Source organism: Pteronotus mesoamericanus, unplaced genomic scaffold, assembly GCF_021234165.1.
Source record: "Pteronotus mesoamericanus isolate MK-2021 breed Mesoamerican mustached bat unplaced genomic scaffold, CSHL_Meso_final contig_265, whole genome shotgun sequence".
NCBI lineage: Eukaryota > Metazoa > Chordata > Mammalia > Chiroptera > Mormoopidae > Pteronotus > Pteronotus mesoamericanus.
Window position 1 is genome coordinate 2,011,308 of NW_026555113.1, and position 26,278 is coordinate 2,037,585.

A 26,278-nucleotide genomic window follows, 5' to 3' on the forward strand; every position below is an offset into this window, starting at 1 on the left:
AGGTTCCCGGCGTAGACTGGGTGCTGGGTGGCCTCAGCGCCGAAGGGTCTCGTGTCTTTTTCCTGCCCTTCCTGCAGGGCCCACCCCGGTGGGCCTTTGAAGTCCGTTCCCCACAGAAGGTTCTGGATGGTCTCTGAGGCTGTGCTTCCAGTTTTGACCACTGGGGGTCGCAGGCTGTGCGTTGGAGGGAAAGGCTCATCCTTGGTCCTCCAGCTCCAGTGAGGTCATGAGATTGAATCCGTGGACCAAGGGCAAAGCCAGGCTGTCTCAGAAATACGTTCGCCTCCCAGACCTTTCTATTGGAAATCGGCCCCTTGACATCCCTCCAGGTCCTTGTTGGAGGCAGCACAGGCGTCTGTTAGGACGGAAGTGCCCCACCAGCTGTGGGGTGTCCTCGAGCTTCGGCCACGGCGCGGCCACTGGAGGCGCGAGCCCGTTCCGTGTGACGGAACGAAACGCGGGCTTGGCAGGGCTGTGGGGCCCGGGAAGGACCCGCCCGCCCAGGACCCGCCGTCCCTCCTGGGGCTGAGCGGCCCGGGGCAGGCGGGGCAGGACCCCGTTCGCCGGAACAGACGCCGTGTGACGGCGGTTTCACGGGCTGCGTCGCGATGTCCCGGTTCCAGGAGCGAGGGGCGCCGCCGGCCGGCCGCCCAGAGCCGAGGGCTCCGTCCAGCGTGAAGCCGCTGCCCAGGCGGGGCTGCCGACGGAGGGACGCTCGCCACCCCCGGAGAATCCTGGGGAGCCCCGAGTGAGCAGGAAAAGCAGGAAGTGGCTCCTCTCTGAAATCACGTGTCTTTGTCTGTTTCTACCACTGGGTCCTCTCGGGGCCCGTTACCAAGTGGGGACAGCGATAGGAATGCGGCGTGCATTCTCACGTGGTGACTGCGTTGTCCTGGCCTCGTCCACGGCCGTGGGGCCGGCGGCCTGCCTGGCAGCCCAGGGCGTTGTCTGGAGCGTTTCTGAACGCCGTGGAAGTCACACTCTCTCTTGTCACCGCGAAGTCACCAGGGACTGAGACGAGATTCCCCTGCAGTCTGCTTGTGTCAAAGACGACAGCTGAGCTTCTTTGTTAGAGGTGACGGAGCCGAGCCGCCCTGAGGAAGGTTCAAGGCACCAAGGCAGCGAGGAGAGAACAGGGAGGAAGAGTCAGAGCTTGGGTCTGAGCTGTCCCCGCCTGCAGGGCGGGTGTCCCGGTCCCCGGGCGCCTGCCTCTGGCAGGCAGGGCGACCCTCTGCAGCTGCGTCCCGCTCTGTGGAGGCTGGCGTGGCCGGCTGGCCGTGGTGCAGGCGTGGGGTGCTCTGCTTCAGGCAGGGCGGGCCCCCTTCCCCCCCGGCTCAGGAAGCCCTTGGGTGGCTCCCTTGTGGCCTGGACGGTCACCCGGTCATCTTCCTGCCGCGTCCCGCGTCTCGGGTGATGTCCCTTAAAAAGCAGCACACGCCGGGAACTTGGTTACCTGAGGCGACAGGCATCGCGCGTCCGCTGCGCGGGCAGCCATGGACGCGGGCAGCCGGGCGCTCAGGGAGTGCCGGCTGCGGGCTGACGCTGAGCTCTTGGGACGTGGGCCCCGAACGCTGGCTTCATTGCTGATGTGGGCAGTTCCCATGTTCACTGCCCTGTGTGTCAGCATCAGGGGGCGACGGAGGGGACCTGGGAGGTTGCGGTGTGGGGGGGCCCTTCCCAGCCCTGCCTCGGGGCTCAGCCCGCGGGCCTGGCGCAGGCGGCAGGTGAGAGGGGACGCGGGCGTCAGTTGCTGGCATTTGGTTCCTCAAGGTGCTGTGGCCTTGCAGTCTAACCCCGTAAAACTCCTGCTTGCTTTTTTAAAAATTTTACTTACTTAGTTTGGAGAGAGGGGAAGGGAGAAAAACAGAAACATCGATCAGGGACCAAACCCCCACCCCCATCACCTGCCCAGACCGAGAACTGAACCCACGACTTTCCTGCTTTGGGTGGGACGTGCCCAGCCCACGGAGCCCCAGTGGCCAGGGCTTTCACGCTTTGTTCCTGGCGTGGGGGGTGGGCCTGGGCGTCCGCCGCGCCCCAGGGCCCAGCACGGCGTCAGGCGCTAAGCGTCGAAAGGGTCGCTGCTTCCGGCAGGTGTGGCTGTTAGGAGAACGCGATTCTGCACGAAGAGAACTTGGCAGCGAACAAAGATGTCGGTCCTGGTTGCTTCCTTTTCCGCCTCTGACCCCGGGACCCTGCCGGCTGCCCCTTGGCGCGGGGCCCGCGGCCGGGCTGCGCTGCCGAGGGGCCGGCGGCTTGTCTTTCAGCGACACTAACGTGCTTGTCTGCGCTTCGCTGAGAACTTACAGCTGCTGCTCACAAGCGCGTCTCCCGTGAGGGGCCTCGGAAGGCCCTGACCCCGGGGGTGGGCCTGAGGGGCCGCTCAGACATGGGGCCGCAGGCGTGAGGCGTGCAGTCCCGCGTGACGGAGGCGCGTCCTCCGTCGGGAGTTCGGGGCCCGGGAGGGCCTACGTTTCGTTTCTTTTTAAAAATTTAAACGTGGAACATTTTAGGGAAATACCAAATTGTGTTTTACGGCAGACCCCGCGTGCTCCCCGCGCCCGGCAGGTCCGACGCTCACCTCCCCACAGGGCGCCTGCCGGCCTCCCGGCCGCTGTGCCGGGACCCCGTTTCTTCACAGCTGCACGCTCTGAGACCCCAGCGAGGCCCGGTCTCCCGACAGCACGGCACCTCGGGGCCTTCGTTGGGGCCGGCGTGGTTGGAGGGCGGGGCCGCGGACGGCAGAGCAGGCCGGCGGGTGCGGGCGCTGCTGCAGGGGCGGCCGGGCCGGGCTTGGGGGGCCCGTGGGGCCCCGAGGCCTGCGTGTCCTTGGGCCAGGAGCCGCCCCGTTTGTCGCCGCGGAGCGGGGCTCGGTCCGCAGGCGCCCGGAGGTCGGCGCACACCCGGGCGCCAGCGTTCTCCGCGGCGTCGGTCTGAGAGTCTTGACCCGGGTACAGCCGCTGGTCACGCTGTTGGAATCGGACGGGGACAGTGTCCATCCGATGTTTGTTCTTTCGTGAATGTGAAGAAATCTCCCAACCTGACAGGGGCTCCGCGCTGGCGGCTGCCGGGGGGCGGGCTGACACGCGACCCCGTCCGGCACAGGACGGCCGCCCGTTCCCACACGGCTCCGCTCCGCGGCTGCGGCGGGTCCCTGGGCCTCCCCACAGGGTGGTGCTGTGCTCGGGCCCCGCCCTCACCGTCCAGAGCCATGGCCTCCGTGCACCTCAGCCCTTTACTCCCTTCCACTCGAGCTGCGAGGAATCTTCCCGAACACGTGGCCCGCCTGGCGTGGCCTCGGGCAGGCGTGACAGCCTCCTGCTCAGCGTGAGCGGGGGCTCCGTCCTGGGAGCCCTCGGGGAGTCGGCGTGGGGCCCGCGAGGGGCTCGCGGGCGGGGACGTGGCTGCCGTGGGTGGGGCCGTGGGGCCGTCCCCTGCGAGCGGGCCTCCCTTGGCCTCTGCGGCCCCCCCTCTCCCCGCCCCCGTGGCGAGGGCCGGCTGCGGGGACCCTGTGATTGTGACTGTGAGCTGGGTCCCTCGTGCACATGGGGGAGGGGCAGGACCAGCGACGCTGTGAAACGCTTCTTGTTACTTAAAATCTTGAGGATGTTTTCAGGTGACCTGTAACCTGGTCTGGGGGCCCCGGTCCCTGGCCCGGTTCCGTTTCTTGGTTCTGTCCAGCCAGGCCCTTGAAACCAAGCTTTTCTTACCCAATCTCCCCCCCCCCACGCCCCTGCCTGTGTCCTGGCTCAAGGAGCCGCTGCCTCAGCACAGCGCTCGCCGCCCTGCCGAGCGGAGGCCAGAGCCCCCGCGGGCGAGCGGGACGCCCCTGCGTGTCCGTGGCCTCCGTGCAGCGCCGGGCGGCTCCAGGCAGCCGGGACGGAGGCGGGTGGGTGGTCCCGGGGGATCGGCGGGCTCGTCCGAGGCGGCAGGGCGGGCGCCCCGTGGATCGCGGCGCGGAGCCGCCCGCGTCTCTTTGAAGCCGCAGGCGCGGGCCGCGGGGAGCCACGCGCGGGCGTGGGGTCGGCAGGACGCGGTCGGCTCTTGGTGGGGGGCTGCCGCCTCGCGCAGTGTTTCACAAGCCGTGTTTCCTTAGGACTCAAAGAAGGAGGCAAGAGGAAGAAGCAGAAGCACAGGGACGAGTCCAAGAAGAAGAAGTCGACCAAGGGCCACCACTGAGCACCGGGCCCGCCGCCGCCGCCGCGCATGCGCGGGCCTGAGGGCGGGCGTTGCCGCGCCGGCCGCGCCCCTCCCAGCGCGGACGCCGCGGGGCCGCCGGGCGGCGGCGGGCGCGAGGACCTCGGGGCGGCGGGCGCCTCTCCCCCAGCGCTGAGACGGCGGCTCCCGCCGCGCGGCGGCTCCCCACGCTCTGCTCCCCGCGCGACCCCGGGGCCGGCTCCCCACGCGGCGGCGGCGTGACGCAGGGGCCCGTCCGCGGGCGGGTCTCCCCCTCCGGCGGCTCGGTGTGGGGATTGGAAGGTAGTGTAGGTGACCGGCAGGTGACGCGCCCCCGCCCCCGAGCCCGGGGGGCACGGGCTTCTCTGTAGTTAGGGTTCCGTTCTGGGCTCCAGGTCGTCCCACGGCGACTTGAGAGGTTCTTTAATTTTTGCCAAATCCCACCTGTTTATCCTGGATCCGTGATTGTTCCTTTTAGCGCGTGTCAGGACTGTGCAGAACTTGGTCCTGCGAACCCAGCTCTGTCTCTGAGCTGAGGTCCCGCCCGGGACAGATGGACGCGCCTCCGGCGCGCGCGTGCGCACCCCTGCAGGCCGGCGCGCTCAGGGTGCCTCCTGGGACCCCGGCTCCCGCTCCAGCCTCCGCTCCAGCCGCTGTGCAGCCTCCGCCGCGGCCTCTTTGCATGAGCTGCTGCTTAACCCTTCGCTGCCCGCGCTGCGGCGCTAACCCTGCTGCTCCCTGCGGTGGCGTTTCTCCCGCTGACGCCGGCGCCCGCTGTTTGCCCGCCTTTTCTTTCCCCTCGTGGAAACAGGGGCGTTGTGAGGAGTGTGGACGTGGTGTCAAAATGCCAGCAATGGACCCCGCAGCATGGAGGCCGGGAGCTTGGGCGCGGCCCCGAGGTCGGGTCACCGGGGGCGCGCGGGGCCCGGGGAGGCGCTTCTTTGGCGTGGTCTCTGCGGGGGTGCGGCTGCGGGGTGGGACCCGGGGTCTGAGGCTCTTGGTGGGGACAGCTGTGACCGCGTGTCCTGTAGCGCCACCAGCATAAATAAAGTGTGAGTGTCACCGCGTGGCTCCCGTGCCATCATTTACGGACACCATGGACACCGGAGGGCGCTGTTCCTCTTCAAATGAGAGCGGCTGTCACGTGACACGCTGGGGAGGGAGGCTGGGCTGCGGGCATGGAGGACGCCTCCCGAGAGTGGCGCCTGCTGAGCACATGCCGCCTGGAGGGGCCCGTGTCCCTGCCTGTGCTGTCTGTGTCCTATGGGGTCTCGCTGTGGGGGGGGCCGTGATGGGGCAGGTCCACGGGTGGGCAGAGGGCGTGTCCCTCACTGTCCCCGGGGCCGGCCACATCGGCGTCGTGTGTGGGTGGGTGGTGTCAGGGCCACGGGTGTCTTTAAGCCACCACAGGGCGTCCCGGAGCTGCGGGGCGCACGTGACCCCCAGGGGCCAGCTGCTCTGGGGTGGTGTTGGCATGCGTGGGTCCCCGTGGCAGGTGAGGTGTGGGCGGGGCCTTCAAGGCGAGGGGCCCTCCCTTGCCCAGCTCAGGGGGCACTCGGGGTGTTGGCCGGGCTGGCCCCCACTGCGGCGAGCGCTCGGGGTGGGGGGCGCGGGAGACGAGCACCCACCTGCAGTGAGCCCCTGGGGGCCGGCCCGAGCCTCCAACTGCTCTTCCTCCTGGGGACAGAGCTTGGGGGCCACCGGGGGGTCTGGCCACCCTCCCCCCCCACGTGGGGAGGGGTCAGGGCCGCGAACCTCCCTGCAGGTGCACACTCGGGAGCATCCACTTCGAAGCATCACCCTAACCCAGGAGACAGAGCTGACAGCCCCCGGCGGCGGGGGCACCGCGTAGTCGTGGGCCATGCCCGGCTGTCCTTCCGCCGTGGACGGCGAGGAGGGCACCGGGGCGGAATGCTCCCTGGGGCTCCTGGGGCATCGCCCTGGGTCCCCACACAGGCCTCCGCCTCCCACCAGGGTGCCTGCCCTGCCGTCGACCTCACTTGGGCTCTGGTCCCCGCCCCGGACCCGCCCGTCCCTGCTGGGCTGCCCGCTGTCCCTGGGCGGGCGCTCAGTCCAGCCTGGGACACTGTGTCCTTCGCCTCCGCCCCACCCCCATCAGCCCAGGGGGCGGCCAGAGGGGTCCGCATGAGGGACCCGGAGCCCCGGAGCCTGGGGGCTGCGCCATGACCACAGCTCTTGGGTTCCCTGAGCCTGGCTGTCCCCGTCTGTCCACGGTTTGGGACACACCTCACGTATGTTCCCTGAGCCTTGGAGGGCGAGATGGGGCCTGAGCTCCGGCCGATCGAGGGGAGGCCTCTGCTCCCTCACACCCGGCCCTGGCTGCTCGGCCGCAGGACAGGCTGCACAAGGCTCCCCGTTTCTGAGCGGCCGCTGGGCGGGTGGGGAGAAGTGCCGCCTCCAGACTCCCCTGCCGCCCGCCTGCCCTCAGCCCCCGGGGACCCGCACTCTGGCCCTGCCCCCCACGGCCTGCTGGTGCGGGTTTGGGGTCTGATTTCAACACGCACGAACACGTCACGTATCGAACATTGGAACCAACGTGCTGAGCACAGGCAGAAACTAGACCATTGCAGCTGGATCACATTCGCATAAACACGCCGCCGGCCCCCCGCGGGTGTCGCTGAAGAAGGGACACACTCTGAGGTGTCTGTCATGGCTGGCTGTCCCTGCTCCTCTGCCCCGGGGACGCGGTGCACCGTCCCTTGGACGGACACCCCTCCCACGGCTCCTCGCCCCCGCCCTCTGGACCCCGGGCCGCCTCTGCGCCCTGAGCCCCAGTTGCGCCTCCTGCTTCCTTCGCGCCCCGAACGCTCGCTGCACCTCGGGCCTGCGCTCAGGACTCCAGAAGGAAGGTGATTGCTGGGCCTCAACCTTCCGCACCCCCGCTTTTCAGACCCCACATCAAACATTTTCTTAAAAATTCCCGTATCACTCTGTAGCTTAGTGGGGGCTTTTTTTTCATCCAAGGTCTTGACATAGAAAACCAGCGTCGGAACCTGCGTGGGCGAGTCAGCAAGAGCAGGTGTATGTCACGGTGCAGTTTTTCCCGTGGCCACCAGAGGGCGCCTCCACAAAGGAAACCAGGGCTGTGGTCTGGACACACAGCACTACCCCATGCGACACACGCATGTGCACACGCGCACAGATGTGCAGAGACACACAGACACGCAGAAAAGTAAATTAGTTTAATTACATTCACTTTAATCAGGCTGAAATGAGTTTGGGGGAGGGGCCGGAGTGCTTACACCGCCGCCCCCCTCAGTGGAATGAAGCGGCTCGTGTACCGGGAGGGAGGGGAGTTTGTCTCACCGTTTGCCACCAGCCTCCTCACCATGTAGATAAGGATCCACAAGAGCACGATTTTCAATAATAAAATAATTAGGCTCCACTGAACGTTCAGAAATTTTCCTTCCACGCTCGCATGCCAGGGACATGCACACATCTTGACTCAAACATCATCAGACAAACGGCGATGTGTGGTTTCCTGGGCTCATACAGAAACATGAAATCTATTGTTACCATTTCTGGGGCCTTCCAGCTCCGGCTGCGCCATAAGCGTGAGCCCTGGGCGGTCCCCGGAAAGGGCAGCAGGCAGCAGGTGAGGCGGCGGCCCAGCGCAGGGGTCCCCTCCTGCGGCCGCGGGAAGCGGCTCCTCCCTGCGCTTCCTGGACCCGGCCTTTCGCTCCGGAGGCTCCTGGGGGGGACGCAGGGCCGTTTCCCCGCCCAGGTGCTGGCAGGAGTGTCCCTCCCCCCGGTCAGCCTCACGGCCTGGCGAGACACGGCCGTCTGCCTCGCCTGTGTTCCCGTGTCCTCCTCCCCTGCACACAAGGTGTCTCTCACTCCTGACGCTTTGTAGCGTCTGAGAGTGTGACCCCTGTGTCCCCCACAGCCCTCGACGCCCAGCCAGTGGCTAACGAGACGGAGGCAACACTTTCACGGGGGCAGAGGAAGGAAAAGAAAGGAACGAGAAGGTGAAGCCCGCCCGCCCGCGATCCCCCGTGGGGAGGGCAGCCGCTCTCCTCGCCCGCCCCTCCCCCTTCCCCCGTTTGCCATTTAAGACAGAGGAGGGGACTCGCAAAGGAGAGACGTGCCTGCCCAGCTGCCGCCTCTGAGCAGGACAGCGTCCGTGGTCCCCAGCCGGCGGTGGAGTGGTGCTCCGCCGGGGTGGCTCCATTTTGATGCGAGGCAGCTGATCTCTGAGCCGCTCCGCTACCTTCATTCAGTCTCAGACTCGGAGAATCTGCCGCTTGAACTGAAAGGAGCTACAAGCGAGGGTGACAGGGTGTCACGGGTCTAGTTGTAGAAACTGTTCCATTTGGAGCGGGGAGACCTGCCGGCGCGCGTGACATTTGTGGCCATGGGGGTCACCGTGCGCCCCGCCATCTAGACTTAGGAACCAGGAAATGAAAGCACAGGCTGGAAAGACATTCACTTTTCTACCCCTGTATGTGCTCCTAAATGTGCTTTCTAAAAAATTGTATTATTGTTTAGGTGTCGCTGGTATACAAGCTTGCATTGGTTATGTTGGTTTCCCGTGCACCAGGTAGTGACTCAGCGTTTAAAAGAATATTTTATTTATTTGTTTTTAGAGAGAGGGGGAGGGAGGGAGAAAGAGAGGGAGAGAAACATCGATCGGTGCCTCTTGAGCGCCCCGACCAGGGACGGAACCCACCACCCAGGCGCGCGCCGCGGCCGGAAGCGCCCCAGCGACCTCTGCCTTCGCAGAACAACGCGCAGCCGCGTCACACCCGCGTGACACTTCGCTCTGCGATCACCCCGCTGATTCCAGTGACGCCGCGTCGCCACGGACACTCACCACGTCGTTGACAACATTCCCCCCTCCACCCCGCCCGCCTCTCCCTGCTGGTAACCACCTCTTCGGTCTTTCTTTTTATGAGTCTGCTTAAAAAAGAAAAAAGCCCTCCTCCAGGAAGATCTGCACCGGTTTTAGAAGGGGAGCCGGGGACAGCGAGAGCGGAGGAGCGAGGGTGGTCGGCGGCCTCTGTACGCTGCTTGACGCCGAGGGTTGAGCCCCAGCCCAGGGCGCGCCCCGGCCGAGAATTGAACCTGCAGCCTCTCGGTGCACAAGACAACGTCCCGACCCCCCGAGCCACCGGCCAGGGCTGTCCGTCCTGTTCTTAGGTGACTGGAGAACCGAGCGGGGCGTGTGTTCAGCGGAGTCTTAGGCAGCCATGAAAAGCATGAAATCCTGCCGTTTGCAGTACCTTGGGTGGACCTAGAGGGCGCTGTGCGGGGTGAAGTGCAAATGCCAGGCGACCTCGGAGGTGGAATCTAAATTCTTTTACTTTTTAGCTGCACTGACACACGCTTAGTGAAAAGCCGCGCGCGGTGTGGAGGCCAAGGCGCCTGAGCCAGGCCCGTGAGATTCCCGTCAGCAAAGCCAGATAACTGCTTTCATTTCAGATCAGGCGGCCGGCGGCCGACTTGGAGGACCTGACTGTCACACAGGGTCTCTGTAGTTTACACATTTGTGAAGGTGGTGGCTACAGCCAGACCAGACTAAGAGGTCCGCCCCCAGGCCGATCCCTGGCCGGTGCGGCTTCCCTCGCGCTGTGCCGAGGACGTGCCGGAAGCGACCTCACACCTTCCCGGGGCAGGTCAGGGCGCCCGCGGCCGGGCCGTGCGGGAACGTCTCAAGGGTCAGGTCTTCAGATGCAACTGGAGAAACGAAACCGCCGACTTGGTGCAGCAAGCATTTCATGAAATAAAGCCTCTGGAATCAAACAGCAACAGCTCCTCAAGGCACGGTTTTCTTACCGCTTTTAGGGACACAGGTTAACCATCGAAAATTTTAAAATTCGACGCGAATAACAATGTATTACAGCTGCCACGAGAAGTCACGGGATTCGATGTCTAAAACATTACCAAGGAGTGTGGAGCAGCCAGTCACAGCGCAGCGTTAAAGGCGCGTGTGTGTGCGCGTGAGCGTGTACATTTTTACACCCCAGCAGTTCTTGGAATTGTAAAAGCCCTTTATGCGAAGAGTCCAGTCGGAGAGGAAACGTGAATGTTGAAAGCTGGAGTTACAAAAACACACAGGAATCTTTTTTTAGAAAAGATTGTATTTATTTTTAGACAGAGGGAAAGGGAGGGAGGAAGAGAGAGAGAGAAACATCCCTGTGTGGTTGCCTCCTGTGCGCCGCCCACTGGGGGCCTGGCCCGCAGCCCAGGCCTGGGCCCCGACGGGAATCGAACCGGCGGCCCTTCGGTTCCCAGGCTGGCGCGCCACCCACTGAACCGCCGCAGCCGGGGCGGGAATCTCTGCAATCAATGATCCGAGTGGTGTGGGAGACCCCAGGCCACCGGCGTCGGTGCCGCAGCCGCGGCGTGGCCGGCTTACCAGTTGTCACACGCCATCTGCAGTGACTCAGGAGGACAATGGTTACCAAGAATCTCAGAAATTTCCCCAAACTGAGAATCCCGCCTCCTTCCTGCACGTCACCCTGACACAGGCGCAGTTCTTGCGTCGAGGGGCGAACGTTGCCCGTGTTAGACGCAGTGTGGCACACACGTCCGGGGGCGCACGGGGCGGCGGGGGGGGGCGCGTGCCATTTTTTCCCTTTTCTTTTCCTGTTTTTTTTTTTTTTCAATTTTTAAATTTCTTTGTACTTTATTTCCCCCCTTTCCTTCACTTGTTTCCCGCTGGGGGCGCTGTCCTCAGTGTGGAGGGCGTGGGGGCTCAGGCCTGAGGGGCCCCACCGACTGCACCCGGCTTCCCGTGAGGGGTCCTACCCAGAGGCCACGTGCGGGCCACCGGCCAAAGGCCTCAAGCGAAGCTGCAGGAGCCGGAGCCTGTTTGCGGAGCCACGGACGACGCACAGAAAGCACCTCGCTCACCGTCGGAGCGGAGCCTTGTCCCCGGCCGCGGCGAGTGGACGTGCGCCCAGACACGGTCCGCAGCCACGCTGACCTGGTCACGCCTGCCTTTTGGGTCCAGGGTGGCAGCAGCCAACGGAACTGCTGGCCGGGCTCACACAGGGGGTCCGGTGTCGCCCGGAGCCCAGGCTCAGCAGCGCCCCACAGCAGGGCCGGGAAGTGCCCGCGGACCCCAGGCCCTTTCTGCATTGCCTCCCCTCTGGCCACGTGGACACCGCCCTGAGGGGAGGCCGCTTCTGCCCAGGCCGTGGCCGAGAGGTCGGAGCCGTGCGCCGACTGCAAAGCACCAGGAGGGACGTCTGTCGCCCGGCGGGAGTGCTCGCCTTTGGGGAGAAGCAGGAACTACTCGGAGGCCGGTCTGGCCGGGAGTGTGCAGGGCGCGTGGCTGCTGGGCGGGGCCGCGGGGAAGGCCGGGCTCCACCTGCCCAGCCGGGGACGTCAGCGGAGAAGCGCCAGTGCCCGGCAGGAGCGTGCGAGGCGGGAGATGTTTAATGAAAAAAGCTGCAACCTAATCAACGCCAAGACGGGCTCCTCCGAAGGCGGCATCCGACGGGGGAGTCCATCCAACATGGGAGCTTCTCTCCCTCTCTCTTCCTCTCTATGGTATTTTAAAAATTCATAGAACGTTAATTTGTGGCATTCATAAAGCTCTTTAAACAACAAGAAGTTAAATATTGTATTCTTTTCGTGCTGTTACGCAGGGACTGGGCAGGCGGCCCTGGGCGGAGCCCCACGCGGTCAGGACGCCGCCTCCGCCGGGGCCGCCGCGTCCCTGCTCACAGGAGACCCCGCGCTGCTCTTGCGCGGGCGTTGGCTGCGGCACCAGGGTAACCCCGGTGTGCGAGATGACGCCCATTCTTTAAGGAAAGACCAGCTCGCACTCTGGGGCACGGGCGGCGCCCGGGCTGAGCCGGGTCTGGCTGTGCGGGTCCGTTCGGCAAGGGCTCCTGTCTTCCTGCTCAGACCTGGAGGGCCCGTTCGGGCCTCAGCAGCGACGCTCGGACCGTCGCGGCGGCTGCCCGCTCCCCGGCGCTGAGACCAGCCCGGGCTAAGGCCCTGTCTGCCCCTCCTGCTGGAGGCTGCCTTCTACGTCGACAACAGGGATAGCGCTTCCTCAGCCTGCCGCCTGCATCCGCGAGGCTCTCGGGCAGGCGGCCTCACGCGACCCTCACAGAGGCCGGGGCAGGGGCACCCGCGCTCCTCGTCGGACAGACGGGGAGACAGGCGCGCAGACGGCCAGTGGCCTTCCGTGACGTCCTCACAGCTGGGGACTGACTCCCGGGTCGGGGGCCCGGGACCCCGCCTGGCAGGGCGTGGGGGCGGCTCCGCAGCCTTCAGGGCGGCTCTGCTCCCGGGGGCTGTGCGTCCCCGCCCGCCCCGCTCCACACAGGGAGCGCCCTGGGGACACTCAGGCCGCCTGGGAACCGAGGGGCCCGGACGGTGGTTCCACTTGGCGGTTTGTTCTTTAAGCCAAACCGTCGCGACCCCAGGCCCGGGGGCCTGGCTGTGCCACGTCGTCCTTGCTTTGCGGTTTAATTCTTCCCAGGCTCTGCCCGGTTTCTGGGTCAGAGCCTTTGAGACCCTTTCTTGCCTCCAGGGAGCTCGGGGCTCGTCTGGGTGAGGTGGCTCTGCGGGGTCAGGTGGGTGTCTGCCTGCAGGGCCCCCAAAGCCCCGCTGGCTGGCCCTCCCCCAATTCTCCGTGTCCTGAGCCCCGCCCGCTCGTGTCTCAGGCCCCTGGGACTGTCCTCGCGGTGGCCTGGGAGCGAGGACGCGGGGGGGGGGCCTTCGGCTTCCAGAGTCGGCGCCCGGGCGTCCTCGGAGGCAGCGCCCGGGGCCCTGACCCGATGCAGGGGCAGGGCAGGGCAGGGCAGGGCAGGGCAGGCACGCGGGCTCCTCGGTCCGGACGCCGGCCGGGCCGGTTCGCCCCCGAGGCACGGGTGGCTCCTGCTCCCCACGGCCGCTGTGCTGGTGCCAAGCGCAGCACAGACGCCGACGGCTGAGCACCCACAGCCCGGGACTCCCGGGCTCGAGTGTCCTCGCCTCCCGGGCAGCGGGGACAACGGGCGGGCGCCCAGGGGCCCGCCTGGTGCTGTCGAAGGAAGAGAACGCAGTGTCCCCGCCTGGGGCCACGTCATCGCCTGCCGGCAGGAGCCGGACAGCGAGGTCACTTCCCTCAGTGCCCCGGCCCCTCCGAGGGCCGCGGGGTGGTGCTGCCCCCACTGGGGGGGTCCGAGCGGTCGAACCCCCCCTTCGGGTGGAGACGCTGCCCCGTGGCTGACACCCAGCCTCTCCCTCAGGGGCGGCTTCTCCTTAGAACCGCGGGGCCCCCTCAGGCCTGTGGGGACGCTGCGCCCACGTCTGTCCACCCCCTGCCGGGGCCGTGGACCCCTCTGCAGGACGCCCACCGCTGTTCTTCTGAACACGCAGCACCATCTAGAACCTCCTGCCTGCCTGGCCGTCGCGCCCGGAGTGGAGCTCGCTGACGGAAGGCGGCTCTCTCTCGCCCCCGAGGGCGCCCGTGCTCGCGGAAGACACGCCAGACACCGCGGGGCAGTGCAAGGCCGCCCGAGGGCGCCGGTGACCTTGGCCGGCCTGTCCCCGACGCGTCGGCTTGTCCGTGTACGTGCGGATTCCGTGAAACACGCGTGGGTCTCTTACCCACCCAGGTTTGAGTCCAGCCCGCCCACGCGGCCCACGCCGCGGACGTTGCCGCCGGACCCTTATCGAGAACGCTGTCCTTTCCGTTCGGAACAGGACGGTGAGTCCTAAAGCGTAGTTGGCAGCACCCACGAGAGGAGCCACATCGCTGTCCTCGCTGCCTCAGGGGACCCGGGGCTCCAGCTGAGGCGCCGCCCTATGTCCGGGTCTGGGCCGCCCGCCCCGTGCAGGTCGGCGAACGCTCCGTTTTTCGAGAGGGTAAAGGCAGGCCGGGCCCACGAGCAGCCGCGGGCCTGGCCGTGCCGCTCCCTTGTGAACCAGTCCGGGTCCGACGGCCGGGCGGCCTCGGGGCCACCAGACGACAGATCCGCCCCGGCCGGGGGGCTCGGTGGGTTGGCGTGCTGTCCTGTGCCCCAAAAGGTTGCGGGTTCGGTCCCCGGTTGGGCGCGTAAGGGAGGCAATTGATGGGTGTTTCCCTCTCCGTCTCCTCTCTTCTCCCTGAAATCAACAAACGTCCTCAGGTGAGGATGAAAAAGAGAAATCACCTAACACCTGTCAAAGGAGCAAAGACTATTGTCTGTCCGTGGTGTGTAAGTTCAGAGCCACCAGACCGGCCTCTAAATTCAGCCGTCGGCAGAGACGGCGCCAGGGAGCCTGGGCTCAGCGTGGCCGCGGGCGTCGGCGGGCGTGGCGGGGGCTGCCCCCCCGCCTTTCCCTCTGGAGAGCCGGTGTGCACGGCGGGCGGCTGGCGAGCCACCTCTCCACCAGGAGGGGCTGCGGGCAGGACAGGGACGCCGCAGCCAGGACGTCCTCAGAGCCCGTGGAGCCCCACGTTTCACCAGGAAAACCCCGGCCCCCCGCCCCCCTGTCCGGCGAGAGCGACGGTGTGCACCTGCCGCGTGTGCCCCGTGCTGGCGGGTGTGTGGGCTCCCGAGTCGCTGGGCGTCTGTCACAGGGGAGGGCCCATCGGGGACTCTTCGCGGCAGGTTCTGGGTCACCGAGCTGTTTCCCACGAGTCCCAAGTGCCCGCCGAGCTCCATCTCCTCCTGCAGCTGTGTCGCGAGTCACGTTATATTCTTAATTTTTATTTTTTAAGATTTGATTAATTTATTTTTAGAGAGAGGAGAAGGGAGGGAGAGAAGGACAGAAACATCCGTGTGCGGTTGCCTCTCGCGCGCCCCCTGCTGGGGACCTGGCCCGCCACCCAGGCCTGTGCCCCGACTGGGAATCGAACCGGCGACCCCTTGGTTCGCAGGCTGGTGCGTGGTCCACTGAGCCCCACCAGCCGGGGTGTGAGTTACATTATTTTTCTTAAAAAAATTGCGACGAGAGACAATGTCACTTCACGTTTAGAACCTGGCGCTTTGCACCGACAGCCGCCCGAGCGTGGAGCAGCCTCCGCTGGTGACGCCCGGTCTCGCCCCGGATTTCGGCGAATGTTTTGCGCGGCTCGGAGTCTCTGCCGGCTGCCTGCGCCTGCCCCGTTCCCCATCCCCGCCCTGTCGCAGTTCACAAAAAGCCCGTGCAGATGCCGCCGGAGCCGCCATCCCTCCCGCGCATGTGGGGCGCCCGGATTGGCCGCGCGGTTGCCAGGACTCGGTTGCTAGGCTGGCGCGGGCTCGGCCAGGACGTGGGATGAATTATGGATGCGCGGCTTCCTCCCGGCCCCGCGCTCTGTGATGCAGATGAGAGCCGCCTCCCCCTTTTCTTCTGGCTTCTTAAGGGAAAAAAGAAAAAAAAAAATCAGAGTTTTAAATCAGAAGCCGGCCTTTGCGAAGTCCCAGCGCAGCCGGAGGTGTTAATTCTCATGCAAAAAGCGGGCCAGAGGGCAGTGGGTGCCGTTTGTCCTGGAAAAGCCTGTAGGATTGTCACTGACTCCGCGACCCTCGGCGGCGTCCTTTTTCTGCGTGTGATCAGGGAGCGGCGGGGGCGCGGGGGCGGGGGTGCATTTTCTGAGCATCAGACCCGTTTCCTCTGGGCCTGCGATGCCCCGGCTGGCGGGGACGGAGGGGTCCCCGGGCTGGGCTCCCCCCAGCCGCCACGGGCGCGTGTCCACCACGGCGGGGTCAGGCCCTGGTGTGGGCACCAGGGACAGGCAGGGCCGCGGGCGGCCGTCCAAGCAGGAGACACAGCAGCGTCACAGTGGGGCGCGTTCCAGAATAAACCGCCGGCCTCCTGTCTGTTCGTCTGTCTGTCCGGCCGCGTCCCGCGTGGCTGGCCGGGAGGCACCTCCAAGCCTCACCAAGCCCCGCCCCTGCTCCTCATCCCAGCTCTTCCTCAAAATGACGTGAGTGCCAGCGAGAGGCAGGGGCAGCCGGGAGGGGCCCCAGCGGCCTCACCGTCACCGTCACCGGGGCACCGGCTCGGGGCTCGGCCGAGCACAGCAGCGTTGCTCTGGAAGGCGCGGGCGCGGCAGCCCTCTCACCCCCACGGAGAGGCCGGGCCGGGCGGGGAGGGGCAGGGGCCTTATTTCAACGACGCCAGGTCTGCGCCCCAGACGGTGGGGCCGCGTAGGTGAGAATTGCGCCTGTTTATTGGCCGGTGGCCCTGGCGGGACCGGGGATTTCAGACCCAGGACACCAGGGAGGCCTTCACGGGTCGTTCCCGAGGCTCCTCCCCGACGTGCGCGTTCGCCTGGTCCTTTCTGTCTGTTTATTGAGGGAGCGTCCTGGGGCTTCGTCCTCTGAATCCCAGGCCCGTGTTACTGAAGGGCCACGGGTCACCTTTTCTACTCAGGGTCAGGGCGGACGTCTCGGAATTTAAACGACAGCGAAGGGAAGAGCCCAGAGGACGTGAGCTCATCTGTGTGCCGGGTGCCGGGCGCCGGGCGCCGGGCGCCGAGGGCCGGGCCGTGTGGAGGAAGCAGGAAAAGCTCGATAACTGAGGCCAACGATGCAGGCGACTCTCCTCCGCGTCCGATCCTTGGCCACCGAGCCCCGTGCAGCAGACGAGGCCTGGCCCCGCCGCGCGGTGGCCGACCCTGCGCACAGACGTCACCGGGACCCCGCGGCTCACAGGTGGCCTGGTGCTGGGCGACGAGGGACGATCTGAGCGTTGGGTGAGCGTGGGGGCCTTGTATTCTGGATCATCCCACGCGGACGTGGCCTGTAGGAAATGATGCTGCAGAAACACGTTTTGTGCTACATAGATTCTCCTTGTGAAACAAGGAGCAGGATTGACCCGAGGCGCCGGCCGCCGCGAGGCTGGCGATTCAGGCTGAAACGAGAGGCAGGCCCCGCAGGCCCCGCTGCGCCCGCCGTGAACAAGCCTCACTCAAGGGACGCTGGGCCTGCCCCCGAAGCCTGGCCAGCGTTCGGGTCACGGCGGCCGCTCGCGGGTCATCGACCCTGCGCTCCGTGGCTCAACCGTGGCTCGTCACAGTGCACGGCCGGGGTGGCAGCCGGCAGGCGGGGCGTGGGGGGCGTCCCAAGGGCGTGTGCCCTGCGCGACCCCGCTGGGACAGGGAACCACGTTGGAAACCGCACAGAGTGCCCGCTCTCTGCGCGGCGGCCGGGACGGGGGACGCGAAGGGGCCGGTGACCGGGGCAGGGCCTCTGGGTGTGAAGGGTGAGGGTCCATGGCAGGGCGTGGGGGGCGTGCCCACGCCAAGTCCCCCTTTGGTGAGGAATCGCTGTTGGGGAGAGGCCCCCATGAGGTGCCACGCGGTGGTTCTGGCCCCCTGCACAGCCAGGGACCCAGCTCTGCCCGTGGCTCCGGGGCCCCTCAGACCACGTGGGGAACGAGGAGAGGGGCTGGCACGTGTCTGACGCGCCCCCCACCCCGTGTGAGGGCGCCAGGCCCCCAGTGACATTGCCAGTGTGCCCGACCCCGGGGGCAGAATGTGAACAGGCAGCGGGGGGAGGGGTGGCAGCAAGTGGCGGGCGGGCTGGACCGGAGCCCAGAGGGGAGCGGGCGGGGGGGGGGCTGGGAGGAGACATCGGGCTGGGAATGTGTGACTGTGTGTGAGGGGACCCGTGCGACCTGGGCACCGTGGGCTGCAGCCCCGCACAACAGCGGCCAGGACCAGGGGTCTCCCCCGACACCGGCCACCCCCGCGCCAGGGACGGACACGGGGGCCCGGCGGCTCGGGCGCCGGCAGCCTGGCTGCCTCTCCACGCGCCCCTCCCCCCGTCCCACCTGCGGGACGCGGTGCTGAGCCCGGCCGCGCGACCTCCCTCCCGGCTGTGGGGACGCGGCCCCGCCCGGCCGCGCCTTCGGGGCTTCCCGTCCCGACCCGGTGGCACCTGATCTGCCGCCGCGCCCCCTTCCCATCATGCACCCCTGTCCCGGCCCTGCTGCCGCGTCCCCTCCCCCGCAGCCCCGCTCCCAGCCCGCCCGCCCTGCAGGGGGCGCCTCCCTCCCCGAGGGCGGCCTGGCTCCCCTGTGTGCTCCCCCGGGAGCGCGTCTCTCGGGGCCCGTGGGCTTTGGAAGCACCGCCGCCCCGGGGGGTCCCCGGCCCCTCACCCCACCCCCGCGCCCCACCCGGGTGTGAGGCTGCAGGGGGCCGGCCGATCCCGTGGCCTTGCAGCGGGTGGTCTTCCTGGTTTCTCCCCCTGGAGATGCACAGCAGGACCTTTGCGTCGTCACCCCGCGGACCTGCCGTTCTCCAGAGGGCGATGTTTGTTAACTGACGACGGAATTCGGTCCCCGGAGCCGCCCCACGGGCGCCAGTGTCCAGAGAACACGCTCTCTCAGGGCAGCCCAGGGCCCCGGGGAGAGAGGCCCCCGCGCCCGGAGCCCCGCACACCGTGCACCTGCTGCCACCAGAGCCGGCTCCCCGAGCGCGGGGGCTGCCAGGGGGCAGGAGGCGGCCGCAGTGCCCGGGGCTGGGGTGTCCCGCTGACCAGGGCCGTGGGTGCTTCTCCCCTGACGCCGAGCCAGGGGGTCCTGTCTGGGCTCCGAACTCACTGCCCCGTGGCTGTGACCCCTCAGCGTGTCCACAGCCTCTGCTCCGTTCACGCCGTCGCCAAGGGAGAGCGGAACTCAGCCCCCCCGCGGCGTCCGCTTACACGGCCGAAATGAAACCAACAGACGACACCACGTGCCGGCCTGGGTGGGGGCCCTGGGTCCCCCATGTGGCAGCCGAGACGGTGGGAATGTGCAGCCGCTGTGGAAACCGCCCGGCAGCGGCTTGTAAGTTGGGTAGCAAAGCGACCGTGTGCTCCCCAAGAGAAGTAAGCCACCTGCGCACGAACCTGCGAGCCTGGCTCACCGAAGTGGTGTTTCGCCCCGGCCGGGCGGCTCAGTGGGTGGGAGCGCCGTCCTGTACCCGAAAGGCTGTGGGTTCGATCCCCGGTTGGGGTGCACTCAGGAGGCAACTAATCGAAGTTTCTGTCACATCGATGTTTCTCCCTCCTTCACTGTCTGTCCCTCTAAAGTTAGCGAACGTATTTTCGGGTGAAGATGCATCCTGGGGGCAGGTGGGGCCCGCGACCGGGGCGGCGCAAGGGAGCTTCCAGGGCCCGAGCCGCGTTCGAGCCGCGTGGTGAGCGCTTCCTCCCTGACGCGCACCCCGGGCTTCGGTCGTTCACGGGACTGCGGGCGTGCGCCGGCCAACGGCAGGGCAAGGGCAGAAAGGTGAGCTGACCCGGCGCGGGGAGGGTCCCCGGGGTGCGGTGACGCCGGGTCGCTGGGGGACACTCAGGCGGGAAGAACGCAGGGCGTGTTCTGGGTGACGGTGGGCCACTCACCTTTCCAGCGGCTGCAGGTGCAACGGGGCAGGTAGCCGAGGGTCCTGGCAGCGTCTGTGGGTTTGTTTTTGATCCTAAATGAAGTTGCTTTTCCCCCGCAGCCCCGGAGCCCGTTCCCGGGGGCGGGGGGGGCCCGGGGGTGGGGGCCGACGGCCGCGCTCAGCACCACGACCTCTGGCGGCCGCTGCGGACCCACGGGCCCGGTTCTTGCCTGACGCTGGGGGCGGGGCCGTCTTGGCCCAGAGGGCGCGCATGTCCACAAACCCTGCATCGGAGGCGGGAACGAGGTTAGAACCTGCGGGCGCAATAATGAGAGAGCCGCTTGGCACCAGGGCCCCAGGGTCTGAGGCCCAGCTTCGCTGTGCGTCGGGGAGGCGGCCGAACGCGGAAGATCCCAGAAGGCTCCCCGCGCTGCCGCCTTCGACGCGGTGACTTCGGGCCCACGTCACTCAGGGCGTCCGGGCCTGGCGGCGGCCATGCTGTGTGCGGGGCCAGGCAGGTGGTGGCCTTGGTTTGCGGTGGCGTGGGCATGCGTGCCAGCACATGTGAGTGCACACACGCACACACAACGGCTCACGTGTTTGTGGGTAGCCATGCATGTTCATGTATGTTCATGTGGGCACACAGGTGCAGTGCGTGTGGCATATGCACGTGTCCTTGTGAGGTGTTTTCTGAGACCAGGTGTTGTCCCCCTGCATAAAGTAACACTCTAATGAATTTCAGTGTCGCCTGACCGTGCACCCCGGTCGGTGGGGCACGCGCCACAGGGGACACTCGGGGCGCACGAGCCGACCTCTGGTCCGTGCGGGTGGGGGGCGGCCGCTCCACCGCGACTGGGGGCTTTGTCGTTGCCCAGCAGCAGGGACCAGCTCCGTGTGCGGGCGACTCGCCCGACCTCCGGGCAGAGGCCCGCGGCCGCCGCTGGCCGACGCCTCTCGCTTCCTCCCGCCAGCCAGCGGGATCGTCCGCGGCCCTTGCCATCGTCTGTTATGCAAAGTGGGATATTTCTGAAGCGTGGAGAATGAAGTGATTGCGAATGCAAACAGGGGAAGCCCTCCGGAGTATTCGGATTCCGGGCCTGCAGCTGAATTCGCCGAGGGTGCGTGACGGCGCGAGGCGCGAGGCGCGAGGCGCAGCGTCGTGTGGGTCGACCCGGGGACCAACCTACGGAAACGGGAACCGAACGCCAGGCGCGTCCCGGCGCCTGGGGCTGGCCTGTCGGGGTGCTGGGCCTCGCGACGTCTCGTACTCACACAGGGCGGCGGCGGGAGGCGCACGCTCTCCTGGGGAGCGAGGGGCGGTCTCTCGTCTCACCAGACGCTGCCGCTCAGAAGCGCCGCTGCCTTTGCGCCGTGGAAACTCGGGGACCCTTCCAACCGCGATGGGTCTGTTGGAGACCCTGCCGTTCCTGGCATCCAAGTCAAAGCGTGGCTGCTTCCCCCCACCCCGCCCCGCGTTGAGCCGGGCTCCGGCCTTGGTCCCGAGTCCCTCGTTTCCCCCGCCTGTCCCGCCAGCTGGGTCAGAGGGTCCCTCACCCCGGGGACGTGGTCGGCGGTGGTCCACTGCAGACTCGCCCCAGGGGGACCTGGGCCCCCCCTCAGGGCAGAGACTGGTCGAGCACAGGGCGGCCTCAGAGGAACCAACGGCCCTGCCCAGACATATGGCCGCCAGCAGGTTAGGGTTAACCCTGGAGACACACCCAAACATACCCCGCTGGTGCGGGGAGGAAATGCGGACGAGGAATCGGCCGTGTCTCCCCTCAGTGGGCGGCAGGCCCATAAGCAAATGGGACGGAGCGGCAAGGCCCGGCCCACATGGAGCCGCCCCCACAGGCAGAAGCCGGCTCCTCACAGGGTGAGCGCTGGTCGGCGGGGGGCAGGCCCCCACCTGCTCTGCAAGCCAGGGTGCCCGGGTGTCCCCTCGGCCCCGGCTTCCCTCCTCCCGCCAACGGAGCCGGTTTTTTTTCCTCTTTATTTATTGGTTTTAAAGAAAGAGGACGAGACAGAGACTCATCGGTCTGTTGTTCCGCGTGGCGACGCACCATCGGTTGACGCCGTGTGCGCCCCGAACGCGGGCTGAACCCACCACCTTGGGCTGCGGGGGTGCTCCCTCCGCGCGAGCCGCCGGCCGGGGTGACCCAGACCTGATTCCTGGAGCTTCCTTTCTAGGGCGGCTTCCGAGGCGCCAGGGACGATGGGAGCCGGCGGGGGGTGGTCCCCTCGTTGTCCCTGCACAGGATGCACCTGGAACGCGCAGCGTCTGTGATGAAAACCTTCATGCAAAACCCCAAAATGACCCCAAAACTTTAGCTCAAGAAAAGCCCATGAAAACAAAGCAAATAAGCCAGGAAATAATCAGGACACGAGCCGGTGGGTCGGCAGGCAGAGGGGACAGGCCGGGGCTTCGGGGGTCCTCGTCCAGCCCACTCCTTCCGCAGGCCCCCGGCCCCCCGCCCGGCGCCCCCCCGGCCGGAGGAGGTGGGGCCCCGGAGCCGCTGTGACGGCCAGCTCCGCGGCCTGTTGCGGGGTGACCTCTCCGTGACTCCAGAGGACGCGTTCAGGGCTGCAGACGTGACCCCGTTTGGGAACGGGGTCCCTGCGGATGTGAGGAGGTCAGGACGAGGACACACTGGGTTGGGGGGGACTCTACGTCCAGTGACTGGGGTCCTTGTAAGAGGAGGAGGGGCCGCGTGACCCAGGGGGACCCCGGGTGCCAATGGCTGTGGAGGCGGTGACGCTGAGGGTGCCGACCCCGCGAGCGGCTGGGGTGGCGGCAGGGCGGCCCCCCGGGGCCTCGCGCCTCCTCTCTGCTCCCCGACTTTCCGTGCCCCATGGATTCCTGTCCCTTTTGATAATTTTTCTGTGGCTTCATCGTCTGCCTCAGTCTTTTTTTTAAGGGTTTGGTTTTTTTTTTAAAGATTGATTTATTCGTTCTGAGAGACCGGGGAAGAGAGGGGGAGACACATCCACGTGTGGCTGCCTCTCGCGCGCCCCCCACTGGGGGCCTGGCCTGCAGCCCAGGCATCTGCCCGGACTGGGACTCGAACCGGCGACCCCTTGGTTCGCAGGCCGGCGCTCAGGCCACTGAGCCCCACCAGCTGGGGCATCGCTGCCTCAGTTTGAGAGCCACTTCCTGGGGGGCTCTGCCCGAGCTCTGAGCAGCAGCGGGAGCCGGTGTCCGCTCCTCCAAACCCCCACGGCGCCCAGTTCAACGCTGCGCTCCCAGGAGGCGCCCACGAAAGTGTTAAAAGGGGGGCTCGCCTTTGTCTGAGAGGAGGCGTCTCAAGGAGAACCCACCTGGGAGTGGCACTGATTCTGCAACTGCTCCCGGGGGGCCCCCGGGGGGCCCGCCCGGCTGTCTCGGGCGGGGTGGCGGGAGGGGACATCCCACAGCGCCGGGCCCTGCCCCCCCCCCCCCGGCCCAGGAGGTTCAGGGGGACAGGGGACATGGAGAGGGACCTGCAGACCGAGGCCGAGGGGGTGGGGCCGGCTCGGTGGCCCAGCCTGCCTTACGGGTGCGGACGCGTATGTTAGGGGGTGGGCGTGGATGGGCAGGAGGAGGGGCGCGTGCAGCCTGGGGGAGTGTGGCCCCTGCAGGCGGGGGCTGGGAGCCCTCCCGTCCGGCTCTGTCTTATTGGCGACATTGCTCACCCGTCCCCCCCCCCCCCAGGCGCCCTGTCCTCCCTGATTGGCTGAACCTCATTCCTCGCGCACCCAGGAGGCGGCAGGGACGGGGCGGGTGCCTCCCACCCGGCGGGCGCTTCTGCCGCTGCGTGCACCCGGCCCGGCCGGGGGCCGGAGCGGCCCACGGAGTCCTTCCCGCCCCGCTCGCCCTCCCCTGTCCTCCTGGGGTGGGACGTGCACCTCGGGGGGAGGGGGTCACCGCAGCGTGTTCACGGCCGTGACCCCCACCAGTGGCCACGTGAACAGCCTCCCGCGGTGTAAGCAGGTGAAAGAACCAGGGCAGAGCAGCCGCCGCGGAGCAGGGTGCACGAGGGCCCCCCGCCCCCCTCACCCCCCTCGCCTGCCGGGGCCGCGCGTGCAGACCGGCGGGGCCCCTGTCCCATCGTCGGGAGCCTCAGGGCCTGGCGGCTACACGCAGCCACCGCTGGAATTAGACCGCAGCCCTGGCTGGGCGGAGCCCCGTCGCCCCGGGGCCGGTCCCGACCCCTCGCCGCTCCTCTCTCCGGAGGCTCGGGACACGCCGCCTCCGTCCTCTGCCCGCGCTGTGCTCTCGCGCCTCATTCCTGTGACGTCAACGCGCCCGCGACCGAGGCCCTGCAGACGCGCCGGGACACTGGGCACCGCCGTCCCCGCCCGCCCCCAGGACACGCGCGGACGGCAGCACCGGCCGCTCCCTCCTCCCACACAGAGGCCACTCGGATGCGAAAGCAGACGTTTAATCAGGCACAATTAAATATATTTATCTGTCTCACACCGCAGGGTTTCTCTCGAAACGTAACCAGTTAGCAATCACCCGTCGGCATATGCTTCCCACGTTCAGATGAATTAGCTTCTACTAATTATTTAGATTCTGGATAAAGAGAAACAACTTTGGGGAAAATTGCAGCTATATTACAGCGGACGCACGTGACAAACCGTTAAAGACACATACAGTGTTTTGGCATCTTTCTCCCCGTTCAGCAGGTCACTGTCTTGGTCCTCCTGCTCGGACGGCTCGCCTGCTCGGAGGGAGAGGCGTGAAGTGCGGCCGGCAGGGGCCGGGCCCCGCCGCGGACCCCCAGCGCCCAGGGCTGCCTCTCAGAGGGGTCATTCTGAGTTGCAAGAAATGAGCAATTCTGTTTCCAGGGTCGGGGGGTCCCCCTGCCGCTCATGTGTCCCTGTGGCAAACCCCAGCCACCGCGGGCTGCCCGTGCCTCCGGGATGTCGGACCAGGGACGGGCGTGGGCGGGGGTGCCGGGAGGTCGGGGTCCCCGCTGCCCGCACCCCTGCCCTGACCTCAGGTGGGGGGGGAGTGCGCGCCGGCCAGCAGGGCCTGGGACGTCCCGCGGGGGGCCCCTGTGCCCACCCCACCTTGGTTTCCGGCAGGAGGGCGCCCCCTCCGTTCACCGCGGCGAAGTCTGCTTACGGGGGGCTCACCCACATCCTGCCAGGGTGACCGGGGTGTCCTGGTCGCCCGGGCTGGCCGGCCGCTCGAGGGGTGGAAAAGTGCCCGCCCCCTCTGGGGACGCCCCGCCCACCGGCGGGGGTGGCGGGGGCAGAGCTGCTGGCTGGGCCGGGCTGAGGGTGTCGGCCGCACAGGAGGGAACGGGAGAGGTCGCGACATCTTTCTCATTATTTGTCCCCGAAGCTGCGGAACATCAAGTTCTGTCCGTCCGACCCCTGTGAACGAGCCAGCGGCTTCTCCCGGGATCGGCCTCCTAGCCTGTCTCCCCGGCGGCCTCCTCGGGGCCCCTCCGGCTGGCGTCGTGACCCCAGGTGTCACAGGTTACAGGCCGGCTCCCAGGGCCACGAGCCGCTCGGCAACGACATGCAGCGATTTGCCGCCAAGAGCCTGAGTGCAGCTTCAAGGCAGATAAAATCCTCTCCAAGACAGTGAGACCAGAAGGCTGGGCGCCCCAGACCTGGACGCTCCTGCAAACCCCTCTTTGTTTTTATGTGGTTGAACAAAAATACACACGTTTTAAAATTTTACTGTGAACTGTGGCGACCACGGACTGTGGGGACCCTAGCGCTAGGCAGGCTCAGCGGAGACACGGCGGCAGCGGGTTCCGAGGCGGCGCGGGGCTCACTGGGGCAGGGCCCGGAGGATGGCGTTCACCTCCTCCGCCACGGCCGTCAGCGCGAACTCGAACTGCCCCTGTGGGGACAAGGAGGCGGTGAGGCCGGGGCGGCTCCCGCTCGACAGAGAAGCTGCCCCGGGGAGTGGAGGAGCCGGGCCAGGGATGGAGGCCCCGTGGGACGGGAGCGGGGTAAGGCGGGGTCTGAAGGGTGCCTGGCCGTTATTGCTGTTACTTCTGCCTTTTTTTGCAGGTGTAAGAGTCGCAAAATAACATCTATAATTTTAAAATAAAAATAAATAACTTGTAGGGAAGAAGGTGCGTCCTGGAATAGGACGTGCCTCCCGTGGGTCCTGCGGGATCCCGTGACCGTCCTGCACGACACGGCACAGACCCTGCGGGGGTGGGGGGGCCGGGGGCGGAGCCGCAGCCCAGCCCCCGGGGTGTGTGGGAGGTGAGCCAGGCCGGGGCGGGGCGGGCAGGGTGGGCACAGCTGGGCTCCGCAGCTTCCCACCGGCGCTGGGGGCAGGGCTGTGGCGCAGGAAGGGGGTGCGGCCGACGGGCCCCCACCCCCGCAGGGGCTGACTCCGCCCCTGCAGGCCCGGCCTGGGGCCTGGGTCAAGGAGCCTCCGGGAATGGCCCTCCAGGGTGGTGTGTTCAGCCTGTTCCATCTCAGCAGGGCGGGCGTGGGGTCTCGCCGGTCCTGCCCCCTCAGAGCTCACACACTGCGTTGTACTGTTCAGTCAGAGGGGGCGGGGGATGGGCAGGGCGCCGCTCACACTTCGTGGGGCGCATGGGACCCCGGAAAGTTGGGGGCTTGCCTCGGTTCCCAGGCTGGGCCCCACCAGGCGGCACCAAGAGGCACTTTGGCAGCTCGATGCCTCGGGAACCCTTTTTACACAAGGTCCTCAAGTCTAAGAGGCAGTTTTGCAAGGACACCTTTTAAAGACGGGCCTCAGGGCGGGCGAGTGTGGCCGCCTGGGGCCGGGCTGAGGGAGGGGGAGCGCGGGCCGAGGGCTGCAGCCCCCTGCGGGGCGGGGCGGGCGTGTTCCTGCCACGCCGCCCTTTGTGCCCCACTCCTAGTTCCAGTTCACCCACA

At 67.2% G+C, this 26,278-nt stretch overlaps 1 protein-coding gene across 2 annotated transcripts in view; it reads left to right on the top strand.

Annotated features, from left to right (window-relative positions):
- Positions 1-4,233, top strand: part of DNAJB6 (DnaJ heat shock protein family (Hsp40) member B6) — a 33,128-nt gene extending 28,895 nt beyond the window's left edge. For both annotated transcript variants that reach the window (XM_054574787.1, XM_054574788.1), the window contains exon 10: positions 4,097-4,233. In XM_054574787.1, coding sequence (XP_054430762.1) covers positions 4,097-4,179 — 83 coding nt within the window. In that variant the 3' untranslated portion in view covers positions 4,180-4,233. The remainder of the gene's footprint in view (positions 1-4,096) is intronic.
- Positions 4,234-26,278: the final 22,045 nt, after the last annotated feature.